The sequence below is a fragment of the Pleurodeles waltl genome, chromosome 10 (genome assembly GCF_031143425.1).
Source record: "Pleurodeles waltl isolate 20211129_DDA chromosome 10, aPleWal1.hap1.20221129, whole genome shotgun sequence".
Lineage (NCBI taxonomy): Eukaryota > Metazoa > Chordata > Amphibia > Caudata > Salamandridae > Pleurodeles > Pleurodeles waltl.
In genome coordinates this window covers 82,012,987-82,039,551 of record NC_090449.1, presented here as the reverse complement: position 1 = coordinate 82,039,551, position 26,565 = coordinate 82,012,987, and the positions used below count along the sequence as shown (strand labels likewise).

Genomic DNA, 26,565 nt, shown 5'->3' with positions numbered 1-26,565 from the left:
TTGCTCCGCTCTGCTCCAGAGAGCATGCACTCTCCGCTGAGGGATGCCCTGCAGCAACGCTGTCACCTTTCCACATGAAGAGGGGCATTGTAGATGGACAGCGAGGAGAGTTGTGGTGGTACTGAGATCTGGGAGGTGGCTTCTGGTTATGAGGCTGTCTGACCCCAGAGGACTGTGTAGTGTTTTAAAGAAATGGTAACTCTGAGATGTGAAAAATGGCAGCAACATCCCTGATTTGTTCCCTCTGCTGTTGCAGATCTGCCTGGATGGATTTTCTTGCCTGATTTCTCAGGTTTCCAGCTAGGTCTCTCCACTCACACATGCAGTATTTTGTCTGTCTTGTGCGCGTGGGCCCCGCTAATGAAACCCCCATCTCTGTTCTTAGCCACCAGGCATATATAGCTGGAGACTGATCTGTTTTGATGCACTCAATGAGAAATTGCAATGTTGTCGTCCCGAGTAGAAGGGATGGCATGTCTCTGGAAGAGAAGTGAGAGTTTTGTAAGGTTTGTAATATGGGGAGATCTGTTCTCGCTATGGGGAATGTTTCTACTGCCATAGCTGTAAGCCCTCATGTTGTATGAGTTCTGGGGCCCAGGTCTCGGAGGGTACACAGTGGGTGAATATTGGATGTGAAGGTACATGGTGTCTGACACAGGCTCATTATGAGAGATGCCATGTAATTCGGGTCTGCGAGTGCCGGCGGATGGCCTGTAGGGACTGGTTGAAGCAGTTTCATTCAGGTCTGCTTCAAAATCCTCTGGGCTTTTTTAATGTAATGAGGGAGTGTGTTCGGATCGTTGGGTTTCTTTTAGCAATCTCCTTTGGATTCTTCGAAGATTGGGCAAGAAATGATTGGCTTCTATTGATGTTTGTGGATAAAGTTCTTTGGTCTTTGCGTACATTAATGGTACCCCACCTGCCCCCGTCTCTGGTTCATTATCGCCACCCTTGTACTCACTAGACCATTCTCCCATCAAGGCAGCTTGATGGCACATTACTCTTCCCTAATGTGACCCAGGTCTGTGGCTCATTCACCTGCTCCCATTCCTGTCTTGGAGGTGGTCGCCATGGTGATATCTGATTTGTATATGGGCTAGTGGCCATGCACCATGACTGAAAGGGGAACAGAGGAGCTTACAAGAGCTGTTACAGCCCCTTTAGACAGCCACCAACTAACGGTAGGTCTGTGGTTGCACTCTGTGGGTCTGAGATCAATTGGGAGTTGAATATGGCATGTTTGTGAAGCAGGATAAAAATGGTTTGGCACATGGTCTGAAGGGGAATCTGTTGAGGGAGGGTGAGCAAAACCTGTGGGGTCCTGCTAGGTCTACCTGCGGATTATTTTGGTTGTTCTGAGGCCTACTGAGCTGCTAGTGTGGTTTCTGTGGCTCTTTCAGTAGTGTACAGTGAAGGGATTTGATGGCTGGACCAATGGGTTTATATGGTATTCTGGTTTAACTCTAGACTGTTCTACATTGCTAACATCTTTAGCTAGAGCAAACCTATTTAGTTTTGCATTAAAAGTTACTACCATTAGTAAGGTTTAAATTGAACTGCACATAATCATACATAATTATTTGATGGGCAGCCCTGACAGAAGATGCCCAAACTAGTGGTAGATAGTGTTGAAACAAATGTGAATAACATAGAAGCAGCAATGAGAGGAGCAGCCATATTCTTCGTATTGCTTATTGTAGCCTAATAGTCACTATTATAGTTGTAGTACTCTTATTTTAAGTCTGTCTCTGCTTTAAATTCAGTCGTGTGAGTGTTCATGAAACGTTCCTCTTCCTGCAGGTACGTGGCAATGTGAGCAAAGAGCAGCAGACCATCACAGATCCAATTGGAAAGAACACAGTGGAAGGAATGACCCACATGATGTGCACTGAGGGAACTGAAGGTGAGCGGTCCAGAATGTAGCGAACCTATACGTCAAGCTGAGTAAATGTTATAAAGTAGGTTATTCATTTGCTGGAGGTTTTGAGTCACTTATTGACAGCATCCTAAGTAGTTTGTATTGTGCAATGAGGCCTATTAGATCCTCATTTGACTTCGGAATGTGATTATGTATCACCCCTCTAGGGAATTAAGAGTTCTTGACAGCTGTCCCGCCAGAATCCATCCCGCACCTTGAGATGAAATGCCATCTATGTGATCTGCCTTTAAATGTTTCATGACTTTGTGATACCAGCATTCTAACAGTAGAAGTTCATAAAACACCCCTGTAGCTATCAGTTTATGTATTTATGTAAGTTGTCTTTTGCACAAGCTGTCACCTCTGGGTTTATATAGAACGCTAAGTTCAAGAAATGCAATCTGACATGAAAATCTGTGTTCCCATACAACTTTATACTCACTAATTCTTACACCTTAGCCAGGCCACTTTGTGGGATACAAACTTAGGATTGAGGGTCGGTGCCCACTGTGGCCATCTACAGCACTGCCAGCTACACGCACCCTTAAGTTCCTGTGCCTTGAAAATATGAGTGGGTAGCATCTCTCTACAGCAGTAGACTCACAGAAAGGTCCTACACCAAGATCCACCTGGCAGCTTGTAAAGGAATCATTAAGCAAACCTAGAAGTTAGCAGAGCTCACACACTAATGCAGTGGTTCTTCTCTTTTAATATGAGAAGGTTTCCTCTGCATAAGCCTCTTCCATCAACTCTTCAGAGCATGAGAATTCTAGTCAGTTCTCGTACATGTCCGATCACAACGGGGTCTATTCGACTGGCCCACGAATATAAGATATATAAAATATTTGGAACTAATACCAAACTGCATATTGGAGTGTTTATTGTCACATTTCTTAACATATCTGCAACTATAGTGACTCATTCCTGCACGGTAGCAATAGACCAAGGATTGTAAAGAAGATTGGTGGTGATGGGCTGGCCATGTATTGTAAGGAATACATAATGTGGATCATTTCATTGATTCTAGGAATATTGCAAGTCTCCTCAGAATTGCGTGGGTTTATAGAATCAACGAACTGATTCATAACTTGGAGTAGCTTTATAATAATGGAAGTGTATACTTTGTGCCACTCATTAGTCGGCTTTCCTATTTTATGTCACACATTTGCCTTGTGCCCTCTTCAGAGTTCTTTGTTCATAGATTTATGCTGCTGTTTCAAACTTTATGGGCAGGTTTTTGCTCCTTGTGGTACAAGCGGCCACCATTGTGTGATCTCATGGAAGGGGTGTTGCCTGCCTCCTTATCTTGCAATAGTCGTGAATGTCTTGATTTTAATGGCGTGTGTCTCAACAATTTACAAAGATCCGACAGTGAGGTGTATATGGCCCTGAAGATTAATGGGAACCTGAGTGTTAGGGTTCCTGTACTTTCTTTTGGGTTTCGAGTGAGCATTATGAAGCTCCAAAGTTATTTTTCTCATCTTTGGCATGTCTAAAAGCTAAACAAATCCTCCCATGGATCGACTTTACAAGGATGTTACAAAAGGGTGCAACTGTCCATTAGACTGGTCAGTGCTCAGAATCTGGATCCGGTGGGGTGCCCCAAGAAGAACTTGGCTGACTGACGTAATTGTTGCCGAGTGTGATGCTGAGGTTTTGGCACAACTGTATTTTCAATTACATGGCCTGCTTTGCTGCTATTTTTTTATTTACTGTTTCATGTTTTTGTTGTACTCAGGCTGTGAAAATGCCAAACCCTGTCAGACAGAGCTGTTTGTCTTGGAGCGTGGTTTGTACTGTGGAGATCCGGTCACTAAAGTCCTTCTTCAGCCTCACACAGGTATGTCTCCTGCGACTCTGACCACCTTTATTAACTTCACAGTACCTGGGTAACCCAAAAGTTTTCATTATCATGGTTACTATGGTTATCAAACAATTATTGACCAGTTTACGTGTAATGAGGAGCATTTCTTTACATTAGGTACATTTATATTAGTGGTAGTAAGATTCATCATGCCAAGTACATCGCTTCCATTCCTCCATGAGAAAATAACTTTCACTGGAGGTACCTGGACAATAAGACCAGAACCCATTGTGAAACAAATGAGTCAGCCATGCAAGCATTCAATACCTAAGAGACAAAGCCATGGTCTGCTCTATTCCAGGAAGCGTGAAACTTTCCATCACTCATGATGGTCCCTTATATCTAAAGAATGTATCTCTTCATGCAACATCTACTAAAGAATTAATCAATTTCAAGGAAAGTGGATTTGGAAAAATGCTGCCTATGCAAATAGAATTGTAAGATCATATGAAGGACTGAAAATGCAATCTTACTTAAAAGCTGCCTTAAATAGGGAATGCAGAAATTGAATTCTTTGAACAACGTTTATGATTCTTGCTATTAATGAGCTTAGAGCCAATAGGAAAACCGTGCCTAATGTAACTTATTGCATGTTCTGCGAATGCAGGTGAGAATCCATGTTACACCTGCGTTGATCCTTCCCTACATTTTTACAAGCATGTCGCACTTTGGTAAAATCACTTTTTTATAACTACGGGCTCTGGACCTGCAAAGAAGCCACGGACTACTGTCTGAGAACCAGGGTTCCAATGGCCTTAGCCCGATTTGGCAAATACATAAACATAATATTTAACTCTATTAATTCTTGGAGAATCCGGGACCTCAACGGGGTTTTGGTATTGAAACAAATGTAATGCACGCGACAGTAGTAGAATAATATTTAGGCTAACAATGGAATTATATATTTAAAATTTTAATCTTCTACTATTGTCTTTCTCATGATTTTTAAATCTTAAATTTGTCAGGTTTATTAGAACTATGTTGATATAAAGTATCTAATTTTTTGTCACCGTTTATGTGATTGTGTCAGTTTTAAGTAATCGAAACAATAAACATATTTACTCTTATTTACTCTATTAATCAATCCCTTCTCTGTTTTGCTGTAGTCTACTTAGTTCACTTTGTTTGTTGTAATGTCTACAGTGCACTAACACCCTTTGGTTAGGTCTGAGCTATAAAATTATTTTGTAAATAAATAAATCTAGGTAGTTCATTTCTTTGCCTGCTGTAATGGAGTGGGGCTTACTTAGAGTCCAGATCCATCTTTTCACTCACACGTTGTTGTGAGGTTATTTTAGCATTTATATAGGTACATTCATTTTAGATTTGGGTTTGAGGTCTGTGCCCTCTCACATAGTCACTTGTCTTTCTTATTCCTCTTATTATTTTAGAAAGGCTTCATTTTAGTGGCAATGTTTTATTATTTTTATCAGTTGTCTTCCATGCAGAATTTTGTTATTCATTTCTTTGAACGGCATTCACATACTCTGCTTACTCCAAGGCTGCACACAATAGTTTACCGGAAATTCCCTGCGTAGGGCTACCACTGTTATTTGCTCTCATGCAGAATCTTAGTAGTTTAGGTAGAGATATTAGATACGCTATTGGGACAATATGGGTGACTCTTCCTGTGTTTCACTTTCATGATCACTTTTGTAATAGTTTTGTGTTTCATTATCCTCATAATTGCAATTCATGCCTTTTTACATAGAACACTGTTGCTTCAATAAAACCTGTTGAACCAAATCCTGCTCCTGTTTGTCTTTGCAGGTATGCAAGTTGTATAACTGAGAGAAAGGGGAACAATTTGTTCTGCCATAACTTCCCTGAGCAGTCTTATAGTGTCATGGGATAGGCTGCCACAAATTACCTTCACCTCTGGTACTGGTGAGGGCACTGCTAGCTATCCAGAAGAGTTAGGCCGACAGCGGCCACATGGTGTGGGATCCGACTCAGTCACCCACTTGCAGTGGTGCTGCCCTAAATCCAGCAGTCTCGTTAATACAACGGGAATCCTACGACAACGTCTAGTACTCCCCTCTGTCCTTACGTTTACTTTACGGTTGTAAAGAAAAATAAGTGTCTCTTGGATTTCTAGGGGTATCTTTCTAAAAGGGCGTATCTTTGCACGCCATATAAACCTAGTGAGTCTATTGGTGCTGTAGATATAGCTAGTTGGGGGGAAGGTGAGAAGTTGTGAACATGTGTTTACATCAGTTTTATCAAATAGTGTAGCTTTCATTTTCTTTCCAAAAGAAAAGTGATTTTCTTTACATTTTGGATGGAGGGACATGGATTCCCCAAAATTGAGTCTTTTGACTACAGCCTTGACCATCATCAGGCATTCCTAATCTTAGGAATAAAAAGCAAATGCTTGGCAGCAGGTTGCATGCTCAACACTATAATCGCAATTATTTTGTGAGAAAGGTGGATCCTTCAGGCATAAAAGAGAATGAGAGAACGCCTAATTCACTAAGATTACAAGAAATCCTGTTGCTGTTGAGGACCCAGTGGATTTGTCTGATCCGAGCAGTGTTGAGTTAAATTTCTAAAAGCTGAGGGGGCTTTAGCAGCTGCTTTTTTGTTATGTTGCAACCTTATGATCTCTTTTTTGACAGCTCCAAATAGATACATTTGCATAATTGCATTAACAACCTAGATTTAATGTATAAAGCTAAGAAAGTGAGGAATCTGCAAATGGTTCTGCAATAAAAAAAACACTTCTTTGAAACTGCTGAAAAAATTTATGACGGAAGCTCGAATGTAGTCAAGCACGACTTCCAAGACTTCCAAGTTCCTCATTGTCCCTAGTGGACTTTGTCCTTAATAGAGCTTAGCCCTGAGCGCCAATCCTAGATCTTGGGTGAATTTTGGGTACATGGAATCTCTGACATGGGGGGATCAATTTATGATATTGATTAATTGATAGGACAGGAATTCGTATCTATTAACCAGAACTAAAAATCAACATAAAAAGAAAGACAAAAAGTGTTGAATGAAATGGTTGAATTAATTTCCGCCACTGGTAATAAATTGTTCCTGCATCCCAGTCTACACGTGTATTTTTTTTGTCCACTGTGCCACCTCACAAGCCAGTCTGAGTCTTATGGCACCGGGCCACTGAATCCTAGCCTTGGCTCACCCATTACATTCAGTGCATCGCACTGAAGAGCGAACATAAGGAATCTGTTAGTGCCCGTTGGTAAAGTAGCCAAAAGAAAATCTGTACGTGAAAAATCAATGAGCCATTGCAAACGGCAACTTATACTCTTTGAACACAAGATGGTTGTTACCTGCATGTGGATGGTCCTCTCAAACTGCCAGTACATCAGCCTCCTCCAGGATTGCTGACCTGAAGGTCTATGAGGTCCTATCGCTCCCAAGGATCTCTTTCCTGCGGAGATTTGCTTCATAAGTTAGGATACTTAGCAAATCCCATGTTATTACCTGTAAGGATCTTATTCCTCCAGCACCTTTTGGCTGCTAAATTAATTTCTTCTGGAATAATTGATGATTTCCACTTATATTGACCTTACATTATTCATGCAGCGCTGACTCAGCAAGATTGCAGCAGCCCTGTTCCCCTGCTCTGGGCAGTGGCTAGTGGGTTGTTGCTCCCATACAGAGCACACTACATGCTGCCATTAACATAGCTGGAGTTTGCTTTATATAAATCGAAGACAGAAATAATAAAGCATATAACTAAAGAGCGGTAAAGTCAAAGCATTTTATAAACTGAATACCTTAAAGTTAGTTGGAACTGAAATGTATCCATGTTCTTTTCAATTGGAGCATCCTCCCTGAAGAAGCCCTACACACTCCAAACTTTATTAATCAGTATCTGGTCTAGATTCATACAAAAATGTGTGTTGTGGTTGTGGACCAAACCTCTGCTTTGTTATCTCTTGCATAATATATGGCTATTCCTTTAAACATTTGAAATGTGTTATAGACTTCGCTAAATGAAATCTTACATAGTACCAATACTCTCATTGATCCTTATAAAAATCTGTGTTTCTGTGATATAAGGGAAACGCTCCCGACAGCCCCGAGGTTAGACAAATGGCAGGACGAGGTGTTCCCCTGGGGACTTGCGGATAGAGATATAGTCTTCGTTAAGAGGAGTATCGCGGCTTCCGCTGAAAGCCCATCTCCCTGGAATGGGATGATCTTTTAGAGGGGGTTCAAACTGCAGGACATGGCACCAGATTTACCATTTTTTGCACATACATGGGGTTCCCGGTGCAGGTGCTACTCCATTGTCATCCCCCATTACACCCAGTGAGTCTGTCAACAATGCTATGGGTTCTCATCTGGTTGATGATGACAACCCATAGCATTGTCAACCAGATGAGACCCTCCTTGTGTGTTGATGCATATTTGGGTTTCCCAGATTAGGTGACGTGGTCAATGGGTTGGGGGGCTGGGGGAATTAAAGTTCATTGTACTTTAGTTTGCACTACGATGACATATCCTGTAACATGACTTGACTGGTGCTGTATGTAACAATTTGTTTAATCACTGTTATTCCTATGTCAGTCGTTGTTGTAAGCACTGTCATGTCTTAACAAAAATGCAATAAAGTTTGTGTGTGTGTATATATATACTTATGGGTGACGCTGCAAAAATAAGTGCAAGAAATCAAAGGGTGCAACTTGTTTTCATATAAATCAGGTCAGTTACAATTATTAATAGGCTTGTTTATTATATCTTATTTGAAAAATGGTGTGGATAATTGTGACATTTTCCATTGGCGAGAATCTGACTTTGGGTTCAACACCGGATTTTGCATACACTTCAAATTACCTCAACTCAAACCTAAAGATTTTTGCCCCATTGTACAAGTCATACTGATTTTGGTGCCATATAACTGGGCCGCGACCTCGGTAGACATTTAAGTTGAGAAGTCTGTAGAAGAGCGCTGGTGGGTGTGTAACGGGATGTAAGGTGTGGGAGTGTGTATTTTAGTCTAACTTTGTCCTTTCTATACTCTGCTGGCACACACTGTTTTAATATGAAGAGCAGAAAGATTTGGTCTTTGAGGGGGTTCTTTGACACCTCAAACAATGCACCCCTGTGGGCAATGGGGCATCCTTTGAGCCGAGAATTGATGGGAGTCAATTTTTAATTGGAGGTTCAGGTTTTTCCCACAGTCTGAACAATCTATAGTGTGACTTTGTTGGTCCATAGGTGGACACCTTCTAATATGTTCCATGTCGTTCACTGTCTTCTTACAGGAAGAACACACCAGCTCCGCGTTCACTGTAGTGCCATTGGGCACCCCATTGTTGGGGACTTCACATACAGCTTGAAGAAAGACAGTGGTCCCTACAGGATGATGCTCCATTCCTACTACCTTAGAATACCTGTTGAGGGAGAGCTGGTTGAAGTTACAGCCCCTGACCCTTTCATTACGACAATCGATAGCAATTGGGTACCTGTTAGCACCGTTCGCTCACTTGAGGAGACCATCCAAGATGTAAAAGATCGGGCAGTGCTGGAGGCACAAGAGCGCCAAAGGACACTCCTGGAGAATCGGACTAATCGTGCAAAAAGTGCCCAGAAGACCACAGAGACAGAAGAGCAGCGCGCGGTGTGCGAGCAGTGGCTAGCAGAATGGGCAGTAGACCAATAAATATCTTACTCTCATTAATAGATCATCATTGATGAATTGTACTGGATCACCAGTTTGTCTTGATGTTCAAGAAACTCTAAAATTAAGAGTAAGCTGGTCTGCAGACAAGTTGCACAAGAGCTATTCACATCTTGATATGGTGGAGCAATCTCTAGACAACAGCGAGAAAGCTATTTAGTGCTTGTTTGTTGCCCAAACATATTTATTGTAAACTTCAAAGCCAAAGTATTGCTTATGCTACATATCAAGGTATTTTAATTTGTAGGACCCAGTAGGTTTCGAAACCAATTGTTTGCAGGTAAAATAAGAATACGTTTCTAATGTGTTTTTAAAGTTTTGTTATGTTTTTATAAATTATGGTTCACCTTATAGCCACTCTAGGCAGCAGCAAACATTGGGCCTGATTTAAATGTATGTGTAATCCTCATGAATGTCTTTTAAAGAAGTAAAGAAATTAGAACTTTTTTTTGTATTTTCTGTTCCCCAATCACTAATATGCGCTTTACATATTAAAAAAATTACAAAATGTTGGAATGACAGGGAGGAAAGGAAATTATTTTCTGTGTTCTCTGTTAGTTAAAGAATCTTTAATGTCTCTCTTTTGCTCTCTTCTCTTTTTTTTGTATCCTTCCACTGCTTATCTAGACCTCTCGCTGTTTTCATGCGTTTCTGCCTTCATAGCAATTTTTCTAAACTGTCCATCTTTGTGTTTCTACATTGTACACTCTACCCTTCCCCTCCTGTTTCTCTAAGCTCTACATTCTTTTTTGTTTCTACCCTCTTCCTTTCATTTCTTTGTCGAGTGCATTCTTCGGTCTTGCTCTCGAATGCTATTCAACTTGGCTCCTAAAAACTCTGGCTAACCTATGTAGCGACCTTTATACTTAGTACTTTCCTTTCATTGTCTACAATTAATGCCTGTTTATGTGATTAAAATAATGAGCCCCACAAAGGGGCTTCTGAACGCAGCCCCACAAGGAAACAACACTATGGATTTAAAAGCCCCAACGTTAATAAATCCAATGCCTTTGGAAAGACCCAGTTGTTTCAGATAAAAGTCAATTACACACCACAGAATTTTGGTCACTTCAAGATAGTTATGCTGACAAGAACAATTTGGTATGTGTTTTTCCCCTACTATGAATAGACACCAAATTTGATAGAAATAGAATGGAGATTATTGCAAATTTTCAGAAAAACGGTCCTTCGTCCATTGTTTATCTTAAAGGGATGTGAAATTGGACCAAAATTGGGTAACACTTGCAATCAGTCTCTTAGTTTTCATAGTGTTTGATTACTAGCATTAGTGTCACTACTTCTAAAAACTGAACATCACCCCGGAGTGAATTTAGTCTGTCCACCTATAGGTTTATTAAGAACTTTATTTTTCACCATGATCCAGGACATCAGAGCCGACCTGGACTGTGGTGAAACGGCAGCCCTCGTCCTCCTGGATCTGTCAGCCGCCTTCAACACTGTCTCACCACCACACCCTGATCAACAGACCTCATCATATTAGAATCCATGGAAACGCCTTCAAATGGATCGCCTCATTCCTCACAGGAAAAAACCCAGAGCATCCGTCTCCCACCATTCACCTCAGAACCCAAGAAAATCATCTGTGGTGTCCCCCAAAGATCGTTTCTGAGCCGTAACCTCTTCAACACGTGCATGAACGCCCCCATGTAGGTGTTGATATCTGGTTACACGATGAAGCTCTAGGGTAGATATGCCGCAATTTATAGAAACATATACTGGTCTTTAACAGTACAGCTGCCCTATTTGGTGTCTGTTCCTGAGGTAGCATGCAAACCAAAACTCAGTTGATATAATTGAAGTTTGGACGTGCAGAGTGAGCAAGTCTTGGTGGTTAATAATGTCAAACCCTTCTGCGTTTTCTAGGAGATTCACGAGCCAGGTTTTGGTAGTGTAGTGTATTGTCAACCTGCTGGACAGTCACTCTTTCTGCTGAGGTAGGACGTTAATTCTGACTAGCACTGAGGGATAGGACTGTATTGATAGTCTTGTGTTGCTGGTGACAGTGGTTTTGTTGATGATTTTGCCCAGCAAAGGAAAGTAAGTGAATGGCAGTAGTTGGCTAGGTTGTTTGGCACAAGATTTGACTTCTTCACACCTTTTCTGTCTTGATGGGGGCCGAAATATACCTTAAATGTGGAATACATTTATCATGATGAAGAGGAGTTCTAACAGCTTCGCCAGTGATGACTTCTCCATAGAGCATGCCATTAAAGGGTCAAGCAATCTTAAGAGACCTTCGATGTTGAGGCTGTTGAAGCATATCCACTTGGGTGTGGTGTGCGGTTGCATACTAGGAAGTGTTGCTGATGTTTTGGCATTATCCGTGTGATTCCTGATCTCGACAGTGTTTTTAATAGAAGTTGATAATTACATTGCACTTCTGTGGAGTGATTAATGAGTGGTTAATGAGGTGCTGGTGTAAAGTTGATGCACCACTTAATGATGTTAGAAAGACTTTCATCTGCAAGTTGTTGGGCAGCCTTTTTAAGCATTTCCTCTTGGGTGTGTTGTGTGTAATTCCTAATCTTGCCAATTTTCTCCATAAAAACTTTGATTGCAATGCACTTCTTTGGGGAGTCCTCCGTGAAGGTTAAGATGAGAAGAAGATTCACTGCTTAACAATATAGGAACCTGCTGTATGCTTGCAGATTGCTGAATTTATATCTGTGCAATAAGGTGCCATGTTTTCTGGGATGAGTCTTTTCTAGTTTGTGCTTAGTGTGTTCAAGACATCAAGGAATTCTTGGTGTTTTGAGCAGTGACAGTTCTTGTTCTCGCATGACATGTTTGCTTTTTATCACCTGAGGTAGTTCCATTGTTTTGAAAGCCTGGAATTTGATAAATGGATCTTCTCTAGTAAGAAGGTGTCTAAGATGGTGCAGTGCATGTGGTTGAGAGGATTAAGATGGACATTAACATCTGTCATGTGTTCTGAGTTGGGTGTGAGGTTGTTCAATATTGCTGTATTGAGCACCTTTGACAAATATGCATAGCTTTTTAGTGGGCTTCGGTTGATGATGGCAGGCTGGGTTTACATGCTGAAGCTGGAAGGAAATAGCACTAAAGTCAGAAAAGTAAGTGGCATGATGGACAGCATGGAAGAGTGTGATCAGAGACAAAATTTGCCTTTGATGTGAGTAGGCAGTAGTATTTGTTACCTGATAGTCTTCTAATTGTCCCTTTCAATGTTTTGCCTCCCCTCTGGTTACCTATCACCTTTTGTTTGTTCTTACTGTCCTTCCTTTTTTCCTTTATCGCTCCTTTCTATGTTTCACACCCCTTTCTTTCTTTTTGTCAGCACTTCCTGCTTATTCACATCTTCATTTTTACTATCTCAGTCCCATAGGCCATTCTCTCCATACTTGCCCCCTTTACTCTTTACATTCAAATCCCTCTTTCCCTCATCCTCTCCTACAAATCTTCTTCCCTCTTCATCTTTCTGTTATTTCTTTCCTTCCTATTATTCTGCTTTCCTATTGTGCACCTTTTCTTTCTTTCCAGTCACCTTTCTTATCTTTTCTCATTTCTTTATTCTCCCATAGAAATCATCATTCTGTCTTTTCTACGTTCTTTGTCAATTTCCCAACGCTGGGACTTTCCTCTCTTTAGTCCCTCTACTTCATATCCCATTCTCACTGTACCCTTCTGTGTCCCTCCTTTGTTTCCTTCCTCAATATCACTCCTCCATAGTTGCCCACTCCTCCTCCCAACCTCTTTCTATCCAACTCTACTGCATTCCAACCTTCTGTTTTTCTTCACTTCTATTCCTTTTCACTTTATCTATCAACTTCCACCCTGCCCCCGTGTCCTATTTCTTTTCTACATCATGGCAAGGTCCTCCACAAACTCAATGAATTAACATCTGGCCTGTGCTCTCGCGGTGAGAACCCTCATTGCCGGTGACCTCCCTTATTATGAGTAGCCTCTGGTTCTTATACGGCGTGGCCCAGACTCTTGCACCTTCTGACCTCAGGTTGCCGGCTTCCAAGCATTGTACGTATATGGGGCCTAGGTTGTAAGCCAACTCCCGTTGCCACAATGCAGCTGCTGGTACTCTCAACCTGTGCCGGGCCTCGGAAGGTACCTCTATCTGAGTAAACCTCACTGTGCTCATATGCATGCCTAGCATTTCACCAGATGGAACACATGAAAAGGGGAAACATCCTTTTTTACGACTTTTTTTTTTACGAAGGTCGTGGTTAACGAAAGCGCAACAACGCTTTTTTTAACCACGACTTCGGTTTTTTGTGCCTTAACTACGTATGTTCTGAACAACGAACATGCGTGGTTAAGGTACAAAGAAGGGACTTGGCGAAGGTAAGTGGTGGGTTTAGGTTTTGGGGAGTGGGTGGGGGGTCACGGGGTTTTAGGTTTTAGGGTGGGGTTGGGGGGGTGGGGTGTTTTTGGTTTTGGGGAGTGGGTGGGGGGTCAGGGGGTTTTAGGTTTTGGGGTGGGGTTGGGGGGGTGGGTCGTTTTTGGTTTTGGGGAGTGGGTGGGGGGTCAGGGTGGTTTTAGGTTTTAGGGTGGGGTTGGGGGGTGGGGCGTTTTTGGTTTTGGGGAGTGGGTGGGGGGTCACAGGGTTTTCGGTTTTGGGGTGGGTTTGAGGGGGTGGGGCTTTTTTGGTTTTGGGGAGTGGGTGGATGGTCAGGGGGTTTTAGGTTTTGGGGTGGGGTTGGGGGGGTGGGGTGAGGGATGTAGGGTGAATGGTGCCTATTGCTAATGATTTTATCAGGAATGCCTTTACAACGAAATATCGTTGTTAAGGCATTCGTGGTAAAATCATTAGTAGTAGCAACGAAGTCGGTGTTCCGACCTCGTTGTTAAGGCAGTAGTTGTTTTTGCAGTCGTTGTTTCGTCGTATATTCCATGAAAAGCGGCGTGCTGGAGTGCAAATCAGCCTTGAAGACCCATGTGTTGGACACCCCCCTTCCCCCCCTTCACAGAGCTCTAACTCCTTACATTTGTGCTAAGGGTCCTTTACTGGGCTCTCCAGAGCCCGGTGCTGATGTCCCCAATCACTCCGGGTTCTCCACAGTACTGGCGTGCTTCTTCTCTGCAAGCCAATCTATAAGTCCTTTATACCCCTGCTCCTGTGCTGACACGCCCCTCTCTGACCCTCGGCCTTCCAAGCTCTACCTCCAGTGCTGGCTCCTGCCCTCTAGTGAGAGCAGACTGATTCTCTGAACTCTATTTCACGTAGGGAAGGATTATTGTGTGCCTGATGACTTATTATCGTTTGCACTAACAGAAGCGTTCAGCCAAACGTTATACCTTGAGGAACTGTCACCCAGATCATTGGTGCTCAGTCTATCAACCTAACCTTACAACCCAAGCCCAAAAGTCTCCGCTATCCGGCTCACTATTCCAAGAACAGAGGTCTCCCCAACCTGCCCTCTGCGGGTCTGGTGCTGCCACAAGACACTGAAACTCTTCCCAACCACACACATGTGCATGTGCCGTCCTCTCCCTGCCCCTTCTATGATGCCCTTAAGTATGACGGACTCGGAGGAAAGATAGTGCATGAGTGAGATGCTGCTGGCTGTGGGAGAAAGGGATAACCTATACCATGCAGTTTGCAAGAAGCTTTGATAATTAAAGGTCACTGTACTATTTTAGGACTGTAATTTATGAATTGCAAGTAACAAAAGGATCTCTGTGACAGAAGCGGTAATTCACTGAGCTATGCACATAAATACAGTTCTGTTTGCACAGTGCACGTTCTTTGCAGCAGGTATCTTAACCCGCAGCGCTACCTAGACAAAACTCCAATCTCAGGTACATTAATCACCAGTTATCTTGACATTTTTACTGTTGCCTGAAAACTGTTGAACACACAGCACAGCCCTAAAACCAGCTCTTCTCCATAGGCATCCTGAACTCACACATTTGAAGGAGCTCTGGTATAGGATAATGAATGAAAACGAGCTCGGTAAAAACAAAAAGTATTTGCCGAGTCTTAAAACAAAATAATCAAGTTCAAGGCATTTAGGGCCAGATGTAGGTAGAACACAAATTGCAAGTTGCAATTTGCGAGTCAAAGCGACTCGCAAATTGCAACTCGCAATTCGCGATGCAGAAAGGTGTTTCAGACACCTTCTGCGACTCGCTATGGGGTCGCAAAGACCCACCTCATAAATATTTATGAGGTGGGTCGCAGTTTGCAACCCCATAGCGAGTCTAGGCACTCACGGGGATGGTGGCCTGCTGGAGACAGCAGACCACCATGTCCGTGACTGCTTTTAAATAAAGCAGTTCTTTTTTTTTCTCTTTGCAGCCCGTTTTCCTTAAAGGAAAACGAGCTGCAAATAGAAAAAAATACCGAAACCTTTTGTTTCGGTTTTTTTCAGAGTAGGCAGTGGTCCATAGGACCACTGCCTGCTCTGAAAAAATAATTTTGTGAGCATTCACAAAGGGGAAGGGGTCCCGTGGGGACCCCTTCCCCTTTGCGAATGAGTTACCATCCACTTCAAGTGGATGGTAACTGCGAGTTGATTTGCGACCGCTTTCGCGGTCACAAATCAACTTAAATCGCGGTGCGAGTCGCAAATAGGAAGGGAACACCCCTTCCTATTTGCGAGTCGGAAACACATTTTGCGAGTCGGTTCCGACTCGCAAAATGTGTTTCTGCATCGCTTGAGGGCTTTTGCACCTCGCAAACGGCGTTTTTTCGGCGTTTGCGAGGTGCAAAAGCCTACCTACATCTGGCCCTTAGTTCCCACTGCCCCGGATCGGCCTCTTAAAATGCTCACTCTTGAATTAAAGGAAGGAGCCGTCCCTTTGTCTCTGGTGCGTGTCCCTGACCTCCCGCAGTGCAGCCTGACGCACACAAAAGAGGATTTTTCATACCTCTGCGAAATGTCTTTTTAGCGTCTCTTTTGGTCCTGGAAGTGGCCAGGGCGCTCCCAGAGAGAGCCTGGGCGCGGGGAGAGGCATGGCTGCGCGCGCAGCCTAAAGGGAACATAGCATATGGGTACAGTTTGACAGTATAGGCTGCTAAAAGTGGAAAGTGGTAGGTAATTAATTCATTACTTTGAGTGAAGAGTAATGCTGCACCCCACAGAGTAATTGTATCGTAGGATTTACACAGTGCTTAATTTGTCAATAAAAAGGTGCCGGTGCCTAAGCCCTCTTCTTAAACACTCGGCTGCCACAATTCAATGTGTGAACGGGGAACACTGAGGCAGCGTAATCCCGAAGCCATCTCGGGCCTCTTCAATCCATTTAAAGCCACTCCCTGCCCTTCCGCTCACACCTGCAGCTTTCTGCTTTCTCTCATTGTGACACTTTTTCGATTTTCTCTTCCTCCGTCTTTCTCAAACGTGTCTTTTGCTCGCAGTAAATGCTTGAGGCAGAAGACTAAGCGCCGGCCCTCAAAAGTAAGTGCCGGTGCTCAGCACCGGAAACAACAAGCACAAATTCAGCACTGGATTTACAGTCTTTCTTTCTCCTATCAAAGCACTAAAGGTTCTTCTGAATGGGTGGGTAAGTGGCTGCCTTATAAAATATTAGTTGTGCATGAGTGGTGGTGGTTTGGTTTAGTGAGGCCTGTATAGGAAGCACTGGACGGCATGCTTGAGGTTCAGTGTTTAATTTGTAAACAAAAACGTGCATTCCACTGAAACCGCGGCTGCTGCACTTATTTTTCTTTCTCAAGCATTTACTGCGACCAAAAGACACACATGCGAAAGACGGAGGAAGAGAAAAACGAAAAAGCGTCACAATGGGAGAAAGCTGAAAGCTGCAAGAGTGAGCGGAAGGGTCAGGGATTGGCTGTAAATGGATTAAAGAGGCCTGAGATGGCATTAGGATTACGCTGCCTCAGTATTCCGTGTTCGCACATTTAATTGCAGTAGTTCGGTGTTTAAGAGGAGGGCTTTGGGCGCCGGCACGTTTTTATTTACAAATTAAGCACTGTTAGGGGTGGTTGTCTAGTGGTTGTGTTTTGAATTCAGTGTGTGAATAGGAGGCACCTGGATACAGGCTGTTGTTAAATCAAGGAACTAAAGTGACAGAGTAGTCTGCAAACTGTGAAAGAACTGCAGACGTGGAAATATGAAGTGGGCACTTCAAATAGTGTAAAATGCACTTTTAGTAACTTAATTTGCCTGAAGTTGCATGAGATAGGAAATATGTTGTTGCACATCCACATAGAGTGGCAGACTTTTGTATGTATTTTGAAATAGGCGAGCAACCAAAAAGACTGATTTAGGCTCTCCCTTTACTGGAGATATTAAGATTATAATAGGGATGTGTCTAACCACTGGCACACATTGCTACTTGAATGGCTGAAAACAATTGTTCACAAATATTACATCGTTCAAAGGAAGTGGGCCAAAGTATTACACATCACAAAGTAGCACGGGAAGTCAGATCTTGCTAGGAGAAGTCATCCTCACCTTGGCATGTGATAGGAATTTAAGGACTTCTTTATTGGCAAAAATTCAATCACAGTATTTTTTATATGGACATCTGAAGGAATAGAGCAGTCAACATGCACTTCGTGCCAGACTAGAACTGTCCCAAGGCAATCATAGACAGTGGTAAACTGCTGGAGTAATATAAAGGGAAAACATCTCTGGAAGGTAGTACATCAGAGGATATATGTGGTTGATGCTTCTACAGTTGCATACAGGATATCAATGTATGGGTAGGTACCATCAGGAGATAAATGAACAGGGGAGGTGATTTGAGATCTGCCACTGAGACAAGAATATATCCAACCCTGGACGGTACCTTAAATTCTGATGTCATTAAGTCTTGGTGGCATTGTGCGGTGATGTACCATGTCAAAGACGGAAGAGAGGTCCAATATCAGGAGGGCATTAACTCCCCTTGTTTTAATGGTGATGTTGAGTTCATAGGTGCCTTGTTTCTGCCGCAGTGGAATCCTGGATGATGGTAAAAAGGAAGTTGTTTTCTTCGAGGAAGCTTTGTTGCTCTATGATCATAGTGGGCAATTGTTTAATTTATACAGCACTTGGTACTCCTCCGTTTTGGCTTCATGATACTTAGTTGCAAAACCGACTTGGTACATTTTTTGATGAAAAAAAACTGATTCAGGAAACCCCACCAACAGTAGGGGTTACCTAATAAAACATATATCTTTCTTCTTACTGTTAAAGTTTAAATGTACGGAATAGAGACCCCTAGCGTGGAGGGTACGTGATGACATGGGGAAGGGAGCTGGGATTAATGGTATTTAACACTGCAAACAAATACGTGTGATGTTAACACACTTTGTGAAAGTGTCTCCGCCTATTAAGCTGCCGGAATATATGGTATCAGATTGTAGAGGTGGGAATTTTGGGATGCACACAACGATGCTTTGTACTATAAGTGTAATGTTCATATATGTTCCTTGTTTTACAAAACACTTATAAATAAAATTTGGACAAAAAATACATATATGGCCAGACATACATAGTTTATTGTGCTTTCAAATGGCCCAGAAACAGATCATTTGCGACAGCCAAAAATCCTTTTTGTATGTACAAACCGTATTTTGAGATTCTGTAACCTATTAACAAACCGCAAAATGGGTATTCGGAAGGGTGTGTTAAGGGCGGCCCTTCCTAACAGTGACTCCCAGGGGGATGCAAGAATATTTTGCCACCGGGATGCAGTCGCAAAGCACTCACAGTTTCCCACCAACTTCAAGTTGGTTGTGACCTATTCATGAGGCGGTCCCAAAGGACCCCTTCTCTTTTGTGAATGTAGGAGCATTTTTTATCCACAAACCACCACTCTTAAAAGATGAAAAGAAAACATTTCAGTTTTCTTTTTGAAATGCATCCCATTATCCTTAAGGAAAACAGGCTACATTTTTAAAGAAAATTGATTTATTTGAAAAGCAATCATAGACATGGTGGTCTATTGGCTCAGCAAGCCGCCATCCCTGTGATTTTTGGACATTCCCAATGGGTTGGAAATTGCAACCTCCCTCATGAATTTTGATGTGGTAGGTCCATTTGTGACCCACTGGGAATCTATAAATGAGTCTGAAACGTATTAGTATTCCCTAAGTGCAATTAGGAAATTGCAAACAGATTTTTTGTACATCTGGCATATAATCCTGAGTAGACAGGAAGATTTTTTTCTGAACTGAGACCAAAGAGCCGAAGAGTCCAACCTACACATCACCTACATCCAATTCATAATGTCTGGAATGGAACCCCACATCAGCATGTCTAATTCAGATGTATGAATGTTGTGAGTCACAATGAAGCAGCCGTTATGGTTAGTAATATAGAAGGCTCCATTTTTGTAAACAGTTCTGTGGAAAAGAGTCACTCCACCTGAATGGTTCACAGGTAAGTTTATTCCTGTTAAACAGCAGCAGCCGCAGACGCGATCATCTACAGAGGTTTCCTTCACATCTAGCTGCCTTCTCTAGAACCCTACAACCTTCTCACACTAACATTCCACCCGCATCCTGGCCCTCCCAGATTCCAAGACACAGAACAGGACACATTCTAGGCAAACTACACAGTACTTTAAGCACTGTTCATTATTTCATGGGAAGCCAGTGTAGAGACCTCGAGGCATCCAAAACACCATGACATTTCTTAAGCTTTGGCACCAACCAACCTGCTAAACCTTGACTGCAATGAAGACTGGACAAAAACCTAAGTTGGAAGACACAAATACTGACTGTTCATTTAAGCAAAAAGTGCATGCCTCTACCACTGTGACAAAGTGCTTTCTGGACAGAATGGAGGGTAACTTTTTCAAAAGGCACAGTTGATGTACAAGTAGTGAAAGACATTTTTTTATTTATTTATAGAGCTATCCTAATCCAGACCATCACCTAAGGACTTAACCTTAGATGACAGCACCCAGGGAGCACATCATGTTTTTTTTTTTTTATTAGAGCAGCTATACAAAATATTAAATGAATGGCAAACAAATCAAACAAAATGCAAATAGCAGAGATGGTAATCCCGAAGTCAACTACTATTCAGGTGATGCAAAAATTACAGTAAAACATCACAACATGGCGTACAAGAATCACCCTAATGAAGAAATAGCAGTTTTACAGAGACTGAGTGCATTGTCAAATATTCAGACTATGAGAAATTGCACTATAATATAACACTGAAAAAAATCTTGATAATCTGAAGGTAATAATATTAAAGTAACAGCATGCATTGGGCAAAAACACATTTTCTTCGATATTTAACCCATAGCAAAGAATAAAAGAAATTAGAATACTTAATGCCAACTATTGTTCAACTTGTGCAAAAATCAGCATAGAGCGTAAATACATGAGAATAAGGATTCTCTCCTAATCAAGAGTGCATTTTCAAATATACGTATTATGAAAAAATTGCGGTATGACATAACATCAAAAATTCTCAACAATCTGAAGATAATATTCTTAAAGTGACAGAGTGCAGTGTGCAAAAACAATTCAATATTCAATTAAGTAAAAGCAAGTCCTAACAAAACCCATTAGACATTATCAAGGTGCATCATTAAAAACTGTATCCAAAAGATAACATTGTGGTGGTTAAGAGATTAAAAAATTAGCTTACCCTGCGCCTCCTTAGGATATTGCAGATGTAGTCGGAAAATAACAGAAAAACATGTGCAAAAATAGAAAGATTTCAAAAGCAGCATTTTAGACCCCTGAATCAAGATAGATTTTGAGAGGACTCCAATACCTCCCAAATAGCAGAAAACCTAGATACATTCCCAACCCATCGTGCATCAGCGTCTTTAAAATATTTAGTTCTCAACGTTTTTTGATGACAGAGCTGGAACGTAGGAACCTGCTATGTTCTCCAATATTGTAAAACAAGCAAGAGTGCTACTGCCAATGCTATAAAGATAAAATGATGCCTAAGCTTATACATTAGCTGGGTCTGGTGGCTTAGTGGACTAATGTGTCCACTGTAGAAGTCTGTATTTGACCTCATGGTCGCAGGTTCAAATCCCAGCAGGTGAACTCAGCCTTTCATCCAAGTTCTGAGGTTGATAAAATGATTACCATTGAATTGGGTAACAATAAACATCTGTTATTCAGCGCCAAGAGGCCTGCAGGGTAAACCTGCGCTTTACGACTACACATGTTATGTCATATCTTGCAGCTCTTGCCCGAAACCCCAAATAACACTAAGGGGGTCATTACAACCCTGGCGGACGGTGTTAAAGGTGCGGTAATACCGCAAACAGGCTGGCGGACAAAAAAGGGAATTATGACCCAGGCGGAAACCGCCAACAAAGACAGCCACTTTAACACACCGCCGCCACGGTGGTACAGACAAGCAGCGCGGCGGTCATCGCCAACAGACAGGCGGAAGACAATGTACCGCCCATAGTATCACAACCCGCCAATCCACCACCTTTTCCGGGGCGGTTTCACCGTGGATAAAAACACGGCGGAAATAGTATCTGCAATGGGAAAACGCTCACCTGACCACATCCCACGAGGAAGGAGGACTCCATGGAGCCGGAACTCCAAATCCTACTGGCCCTTGTATTCCTACTCATCTATGAAGACCAACGCCGGCACCCGCGAAGACAATGGTGAGTACTGCACCTACGACATAGGGGAGGGGGGAGGGGGGAGGCAAAAGTTAGGGGGGGACACATGCAACACCCCCACCCTCACCCCCACCCTCGCATAGTACTACACACACACCAATGCATTCACAAACATCTCAGGAACAACCCACAACCCCCCCGGAAGAATGCAAAGACAAAACGAAATCAGTTCAAACATTGTAATGTAGCAATATAGATGTCTCAAATATATACAGATATATCATTAAACCAGTCAAAAGTATATACATGACGAGAAGTAGTGCAGATATGCACATATCAATGTCCGTGCACCACTAGTCCAAAAATGCATGGGCGAGGCCCACAAAAGATACCTGGCCACAAACGGAGAGAACACTGCCGGGGCATCAGATAGAAAACTACAGGCACCTCAGGGGGAAGAGAAGGGGGGCACCTCAGCCGGATGAGTGCAAAGCCAGATCCACGACAGGGCTCCATGCCCATTGATGTATCCTGGGGAGAGCAAAGCCACAGTCTCTCAAGTCTCTACAGTGGGTGGGTTGCCCACTGCACCATCCTGGGGAGTGCAAAGCCACAGTCTCTCAAGTCTCTACAGTGGGTGGTTTGCCCACTGCACCATCCTGGGGAGTGCAAAGCCACAGTCTCTCAAGTCTCTACAGTGGGTGGTTTGCCCACTGTACCATCCTGGGGAGTGCAAAGCCACAGTCTCTCAAGTCTCTACAGTGGGTGGCTTGCCCACTGTTACATCCTGGGGAGTGCAAAGCCACAGTCTCTCAAGTCTCTACAGTGGGTGGCTTGCCCACTGTACCATCCTGGGGAGTGCAAAGCCACAGTCTCTCAAGTCTCTACAGTGGGTGGCTTGCCCACTGTTACATCCTGGGGAGTGCAAAGCCACAGTCTCTCAAGTCTCTACAGTGGGTGGCTTGCCCACTGTACCATCCTGGGGAGTGCAAAGCCACAGTCTCTCAAGTCTCTACAGTGGGTGGCTTGCCCACTGTTACATCCTGGGGAGTGCAAAGCCACAGTCTCTCAAGTCTCTACAGTGGGTGGCTTGCCCACTGTACCATCCTGGGGAGTGTAAAGCCACAGTCTCTCAAGTCTCTACAGTGGGTGGCTTGCCCACTGTTACATCCTGGAGAGTGCAAAGCCACAGTCTCTCAAGTCGATAACAGCCTCCACTGGTTCTGTAGGGGGACTGGTGCCCAGACTGGATTAGACTCCCCGTGACAGGTCCTGTCCCGCCACTGTCCCAGCTGCACATGGGATAACAATGCGTGATGTGGCGGTCTTTTCATTCTTCCACGGTGCATGCCCTGTTCAGCGGTGCTTTGCCATGGCGGTCCCTGGCCTGTTCAGCGGTGCTTTGTGATGGCGGTCCCTGGACTGTTCAGCGGTGCTTTGCCATGGCGGTCCCTGGACTGGGCATTGGTGTGTGGCATGACGTTCTCTGGACTGGGCATTGGTGTGTGGCATTACGTTCTCTGGACTGGGCATTGGTGTGTGGCATGATGTTCCCTCATTGCCCAGCGGGGCTGTGGCAGCCGGGGCCCTCCTGGGCACTGACTCCGGCGGTGGTCTCCTGACCAGTGACAATACTTGGGCCCTCCTGGGCGATGACTCCGGCGGTGGTCTCCTGACCAGTGACGATACTTGGGCCCTCCTGGGCTATGACTCTGGCGGTGGCGGTGACCTCCTGACCAGTGACGATACTTGGGCCCTCCTGGGCTATGACTCCGGCGGTGGTCTCCTGACCAGTGACGATACTTGGGCCCTCCTGGGCTATGACTCTGGCAGTGGCGGTGGTCTCCTGACCAGTGACAATACTTGGGCCCTCCTGGGCTATGACTCCGGCGGTGGCGGTGGTCTCCTGACCAGTGACGATACTTGGGCCCTCCTGGGCTATGACTCCGACGGTGGTGGTGGTCTCCTGACCAGTGACGATACTTGGCCCCTCCTGGGCTATGACTCTGGCAGTGGTCTCCTGACCAGTGACGATACTTGGGCCCTCCTGGGCTATGACTCTGGCAGTGGTCTCCTGACCAGTGACGATACTTGGGCCCTCCTGGGCTATGACTCTGGCGGTGGTCTCCTGACCAGTGACAATACTTGGGCCCTCCTGGGCTATGACTCCGGCGGTGGCGGTGGTCTCAGGACCAGTCACCACGGTGCTGGCGGTGGCATCCAGACCGCCGGGAAGGATGCCGCCCTTCTCCGCCGTGATGCTCTCACCAGGCTGTGCAGACTTCCTCTGCCCCTTACCCACCTTTGGAGGAGTCACAGCTGCCTCTGCAGTTCCCCTGGAGCCCCTGTGAGTTGTTTTGCCTCCAGGAGTCTTCACACGGTCCCGTCGGCCACTTTCCAATTTCAGAGCCTTTACAGGGGGTGGGCTGCCAGTGCCTTGGCTCTGGGTCACACTGCCTGCCCTGGTGGCCGGTGCACTCCACACACCTCGAACAGGCACCACTGGTACTGGCGGCTTTTTGGCTGAGGCGCTACGACGGGACTGATGAATTGGAGGGGTCAATTTTACAGAGGGACAGTTTCTGACGAACACTGGGATGGGTAGATGGAGGGGGTCTGGGAGTGGAGGAAGAGGAGGTGGTTGTAGGAGGTGTCACTTTAGGTGTTTTGGGTGCAGGTGCAGGTACTGGAGGCTGTCGTGAGGTGGATGGATGTTGGGTGTGTGGTTGCCGGCGTTTGTGTACTTTGGGTGGGGGCGTCACAGACACACTGGGAGAGGACACAGGGGACGTGTAAATGTGAGTGGAGGTGGTGAGTGCAGGTGAGCGGCTTGTGGTGCTGGGTGTCCTGGTGCGATTCCTGGTGCCTGTAGATGTAGTGCATGCAGGTGAGAGTGTAGACAACACTGGGAGGGAGGAGGCAGACGACGAGGAGGGGGACACAGTGGAGGCAGTGTGTGTTGGTGTGTCTGCATGTGTGTGATGCTTGTTTGAGTGCCTGTGGGTTGTGTGGTGCCTATGTTTGCCAGAGCTTCCCTTGGGTGTTGACGTGTGTGTGTGCTGGTCTGTAGGTGTGCTTGGGATGGGCTGGGGTACAGGGGATTGGGTCTGGGTGGAGGAGGTTGAAGGGGGAGGCTAGACACAGGGACAATGGCTGCCATCAGTGCTGAGGCCAGAGATTGCAGGGTTCGCTGAAGGACAGCCTGACCAGAATGAATGCCCTCCAGGAATGCATTACCGTGTTGCAACTCTCTTTCTACACCCTGGATGGCATTCACAATGGTAGACTGCCCAACAGTGAGTGACCTCAGGAGGTCAATGGCCTCGTCACTGAGGGCAGCTGGGGTGACTGGGGCAGGGCCTGAGGTGCCTGTGGTGAAGGTGATGCCCACCCTCTGGGTGAGCGGGCACGGGGCGAACGCTGAGGGGCTGCTGGGAGGGCGGTGCTGGTAGGGGAGGTGGCGGCTGTACCTGTAGAAGTGGGGGGCACAGATGGTGCCGCCACCACAAGGGAGCTCCCATCGGCGGACGAGTCCTTGTCGCTGGTTGGTGATCCGGTGGCCGACGTGAAGCTCCCCTCACCCTCCGTCCCACTGGTGCATTCTGAGTCCATGGTGTGGCCCTCCATGGCCATGTGGGATGCAGCTCCCTCGTGCTCCGGTGCCACTGTACCTCCGCCTGATGATGCTGATGCACAAAAGAACAGGGAGAGCACAAAAAGGGGGGGGGGGAGACAGAAGAAGAACAGGTTGAGTGCATGGCATACCGCTACCGTTGGCGGACAATACAGACACAGCTGCCCCCTGCACTACGCCGTGCTCCTGGCCTCTGCAGATGCAATTCCTGGGATGTGGTCTACATGGCTATGGTGGACATCTGCACACATGGATGTCACAGGGGCCTCTATACCTGTACTTTGCAGTATACTGCGGTGGGGTAGAGTGCTAAATGGCCTGCATTACAGAGACAGCCCTCCTACCACACCAAGACCCCTCCACTGCGCGCAAACTCCGCAGAATGAGGTAGTACTCACCCCCTTGTGTCTGCTGTGATGCCCTCAAGCGCCCATCCAACTCAGGGAAGGCCACCGCCAGGATCCGGAACATCAGGAGGGTCATGGTGCGACAGGCACCCCTCCCACGTTGGGAGGCCATCCCCAGCTGAGCCTCCACCGTCTTCTTGCTGCAGCGGCGAATGTCCTCCCATCTCTTCCGGCAGTGGGTGCCCCGTCTCTGGTGGGCCCCCAGGGTCTGGACGTCCTTGGCGATGGCACGCCAAATGTCCTTCTTCTGGTGGGCGCTGACCTACATGACAGGCACAAGGGAAGAAGAGAAGCCATTACCAACTGCACCATAGATGTAAGTGTCCACCCTCCCTACCCTTGCCATTTGGCACATGCAATCATGTTCCCTGAACTCTGCCCCCTTCCTTCTTACAACCAGCCCTCTCCACCCAGGCCTAGCCCATACAACGTGCTCCCTGTGTACTTACCTGTTGGTCTGGAGGACCGTAGAGTAGCGTGTACTGGGGGAGGACCCCGTCTACTAGTTTCTCCAACTCCTGAGCAGTGAAGGCAGCGGCCCTTTCCCCAGACGCAGCAGCCATCGTCGCTTCCAGACCGAGG

At 45.0% G+C, this 26,565-nt stretch overlaps 1 protein-coding gene across 2 annotated transcripts in view; it reads left to right on the top strand.

Moving 5' to 3' along the window:
* Positions 1–9,951, top strand: part of RPUSD1 (RNA pseudouridine synthase domain containing 1) — a 35,054-nt gene extending 25,103 nt beyond the window's left edge. For both annotated transcript variants that reach the window (XM_069209812.1, XM_069209813.1), the window contains exons 4-6: positions 1,801–1,903; positions 3,657–3,758; positions 9,020–9,951. In XM_069209812.1, the coding sequence (XP_069065913.1) occupies positions 1,801–1,903; positions 3,657–3,758; positions 9,020–9,417 (603 nt within the window). In that variant the 3' untranslated portion in view covers positions 9,418–9,951. The remainder of the gene's footprint in view (positions 1–1,800; positions 1,904–3,656; positions 3,759–9,019) is intronic.
* The last annotated feature ends 16,614 nt before the right edge of the window (positions 9,952–26,565 follow it).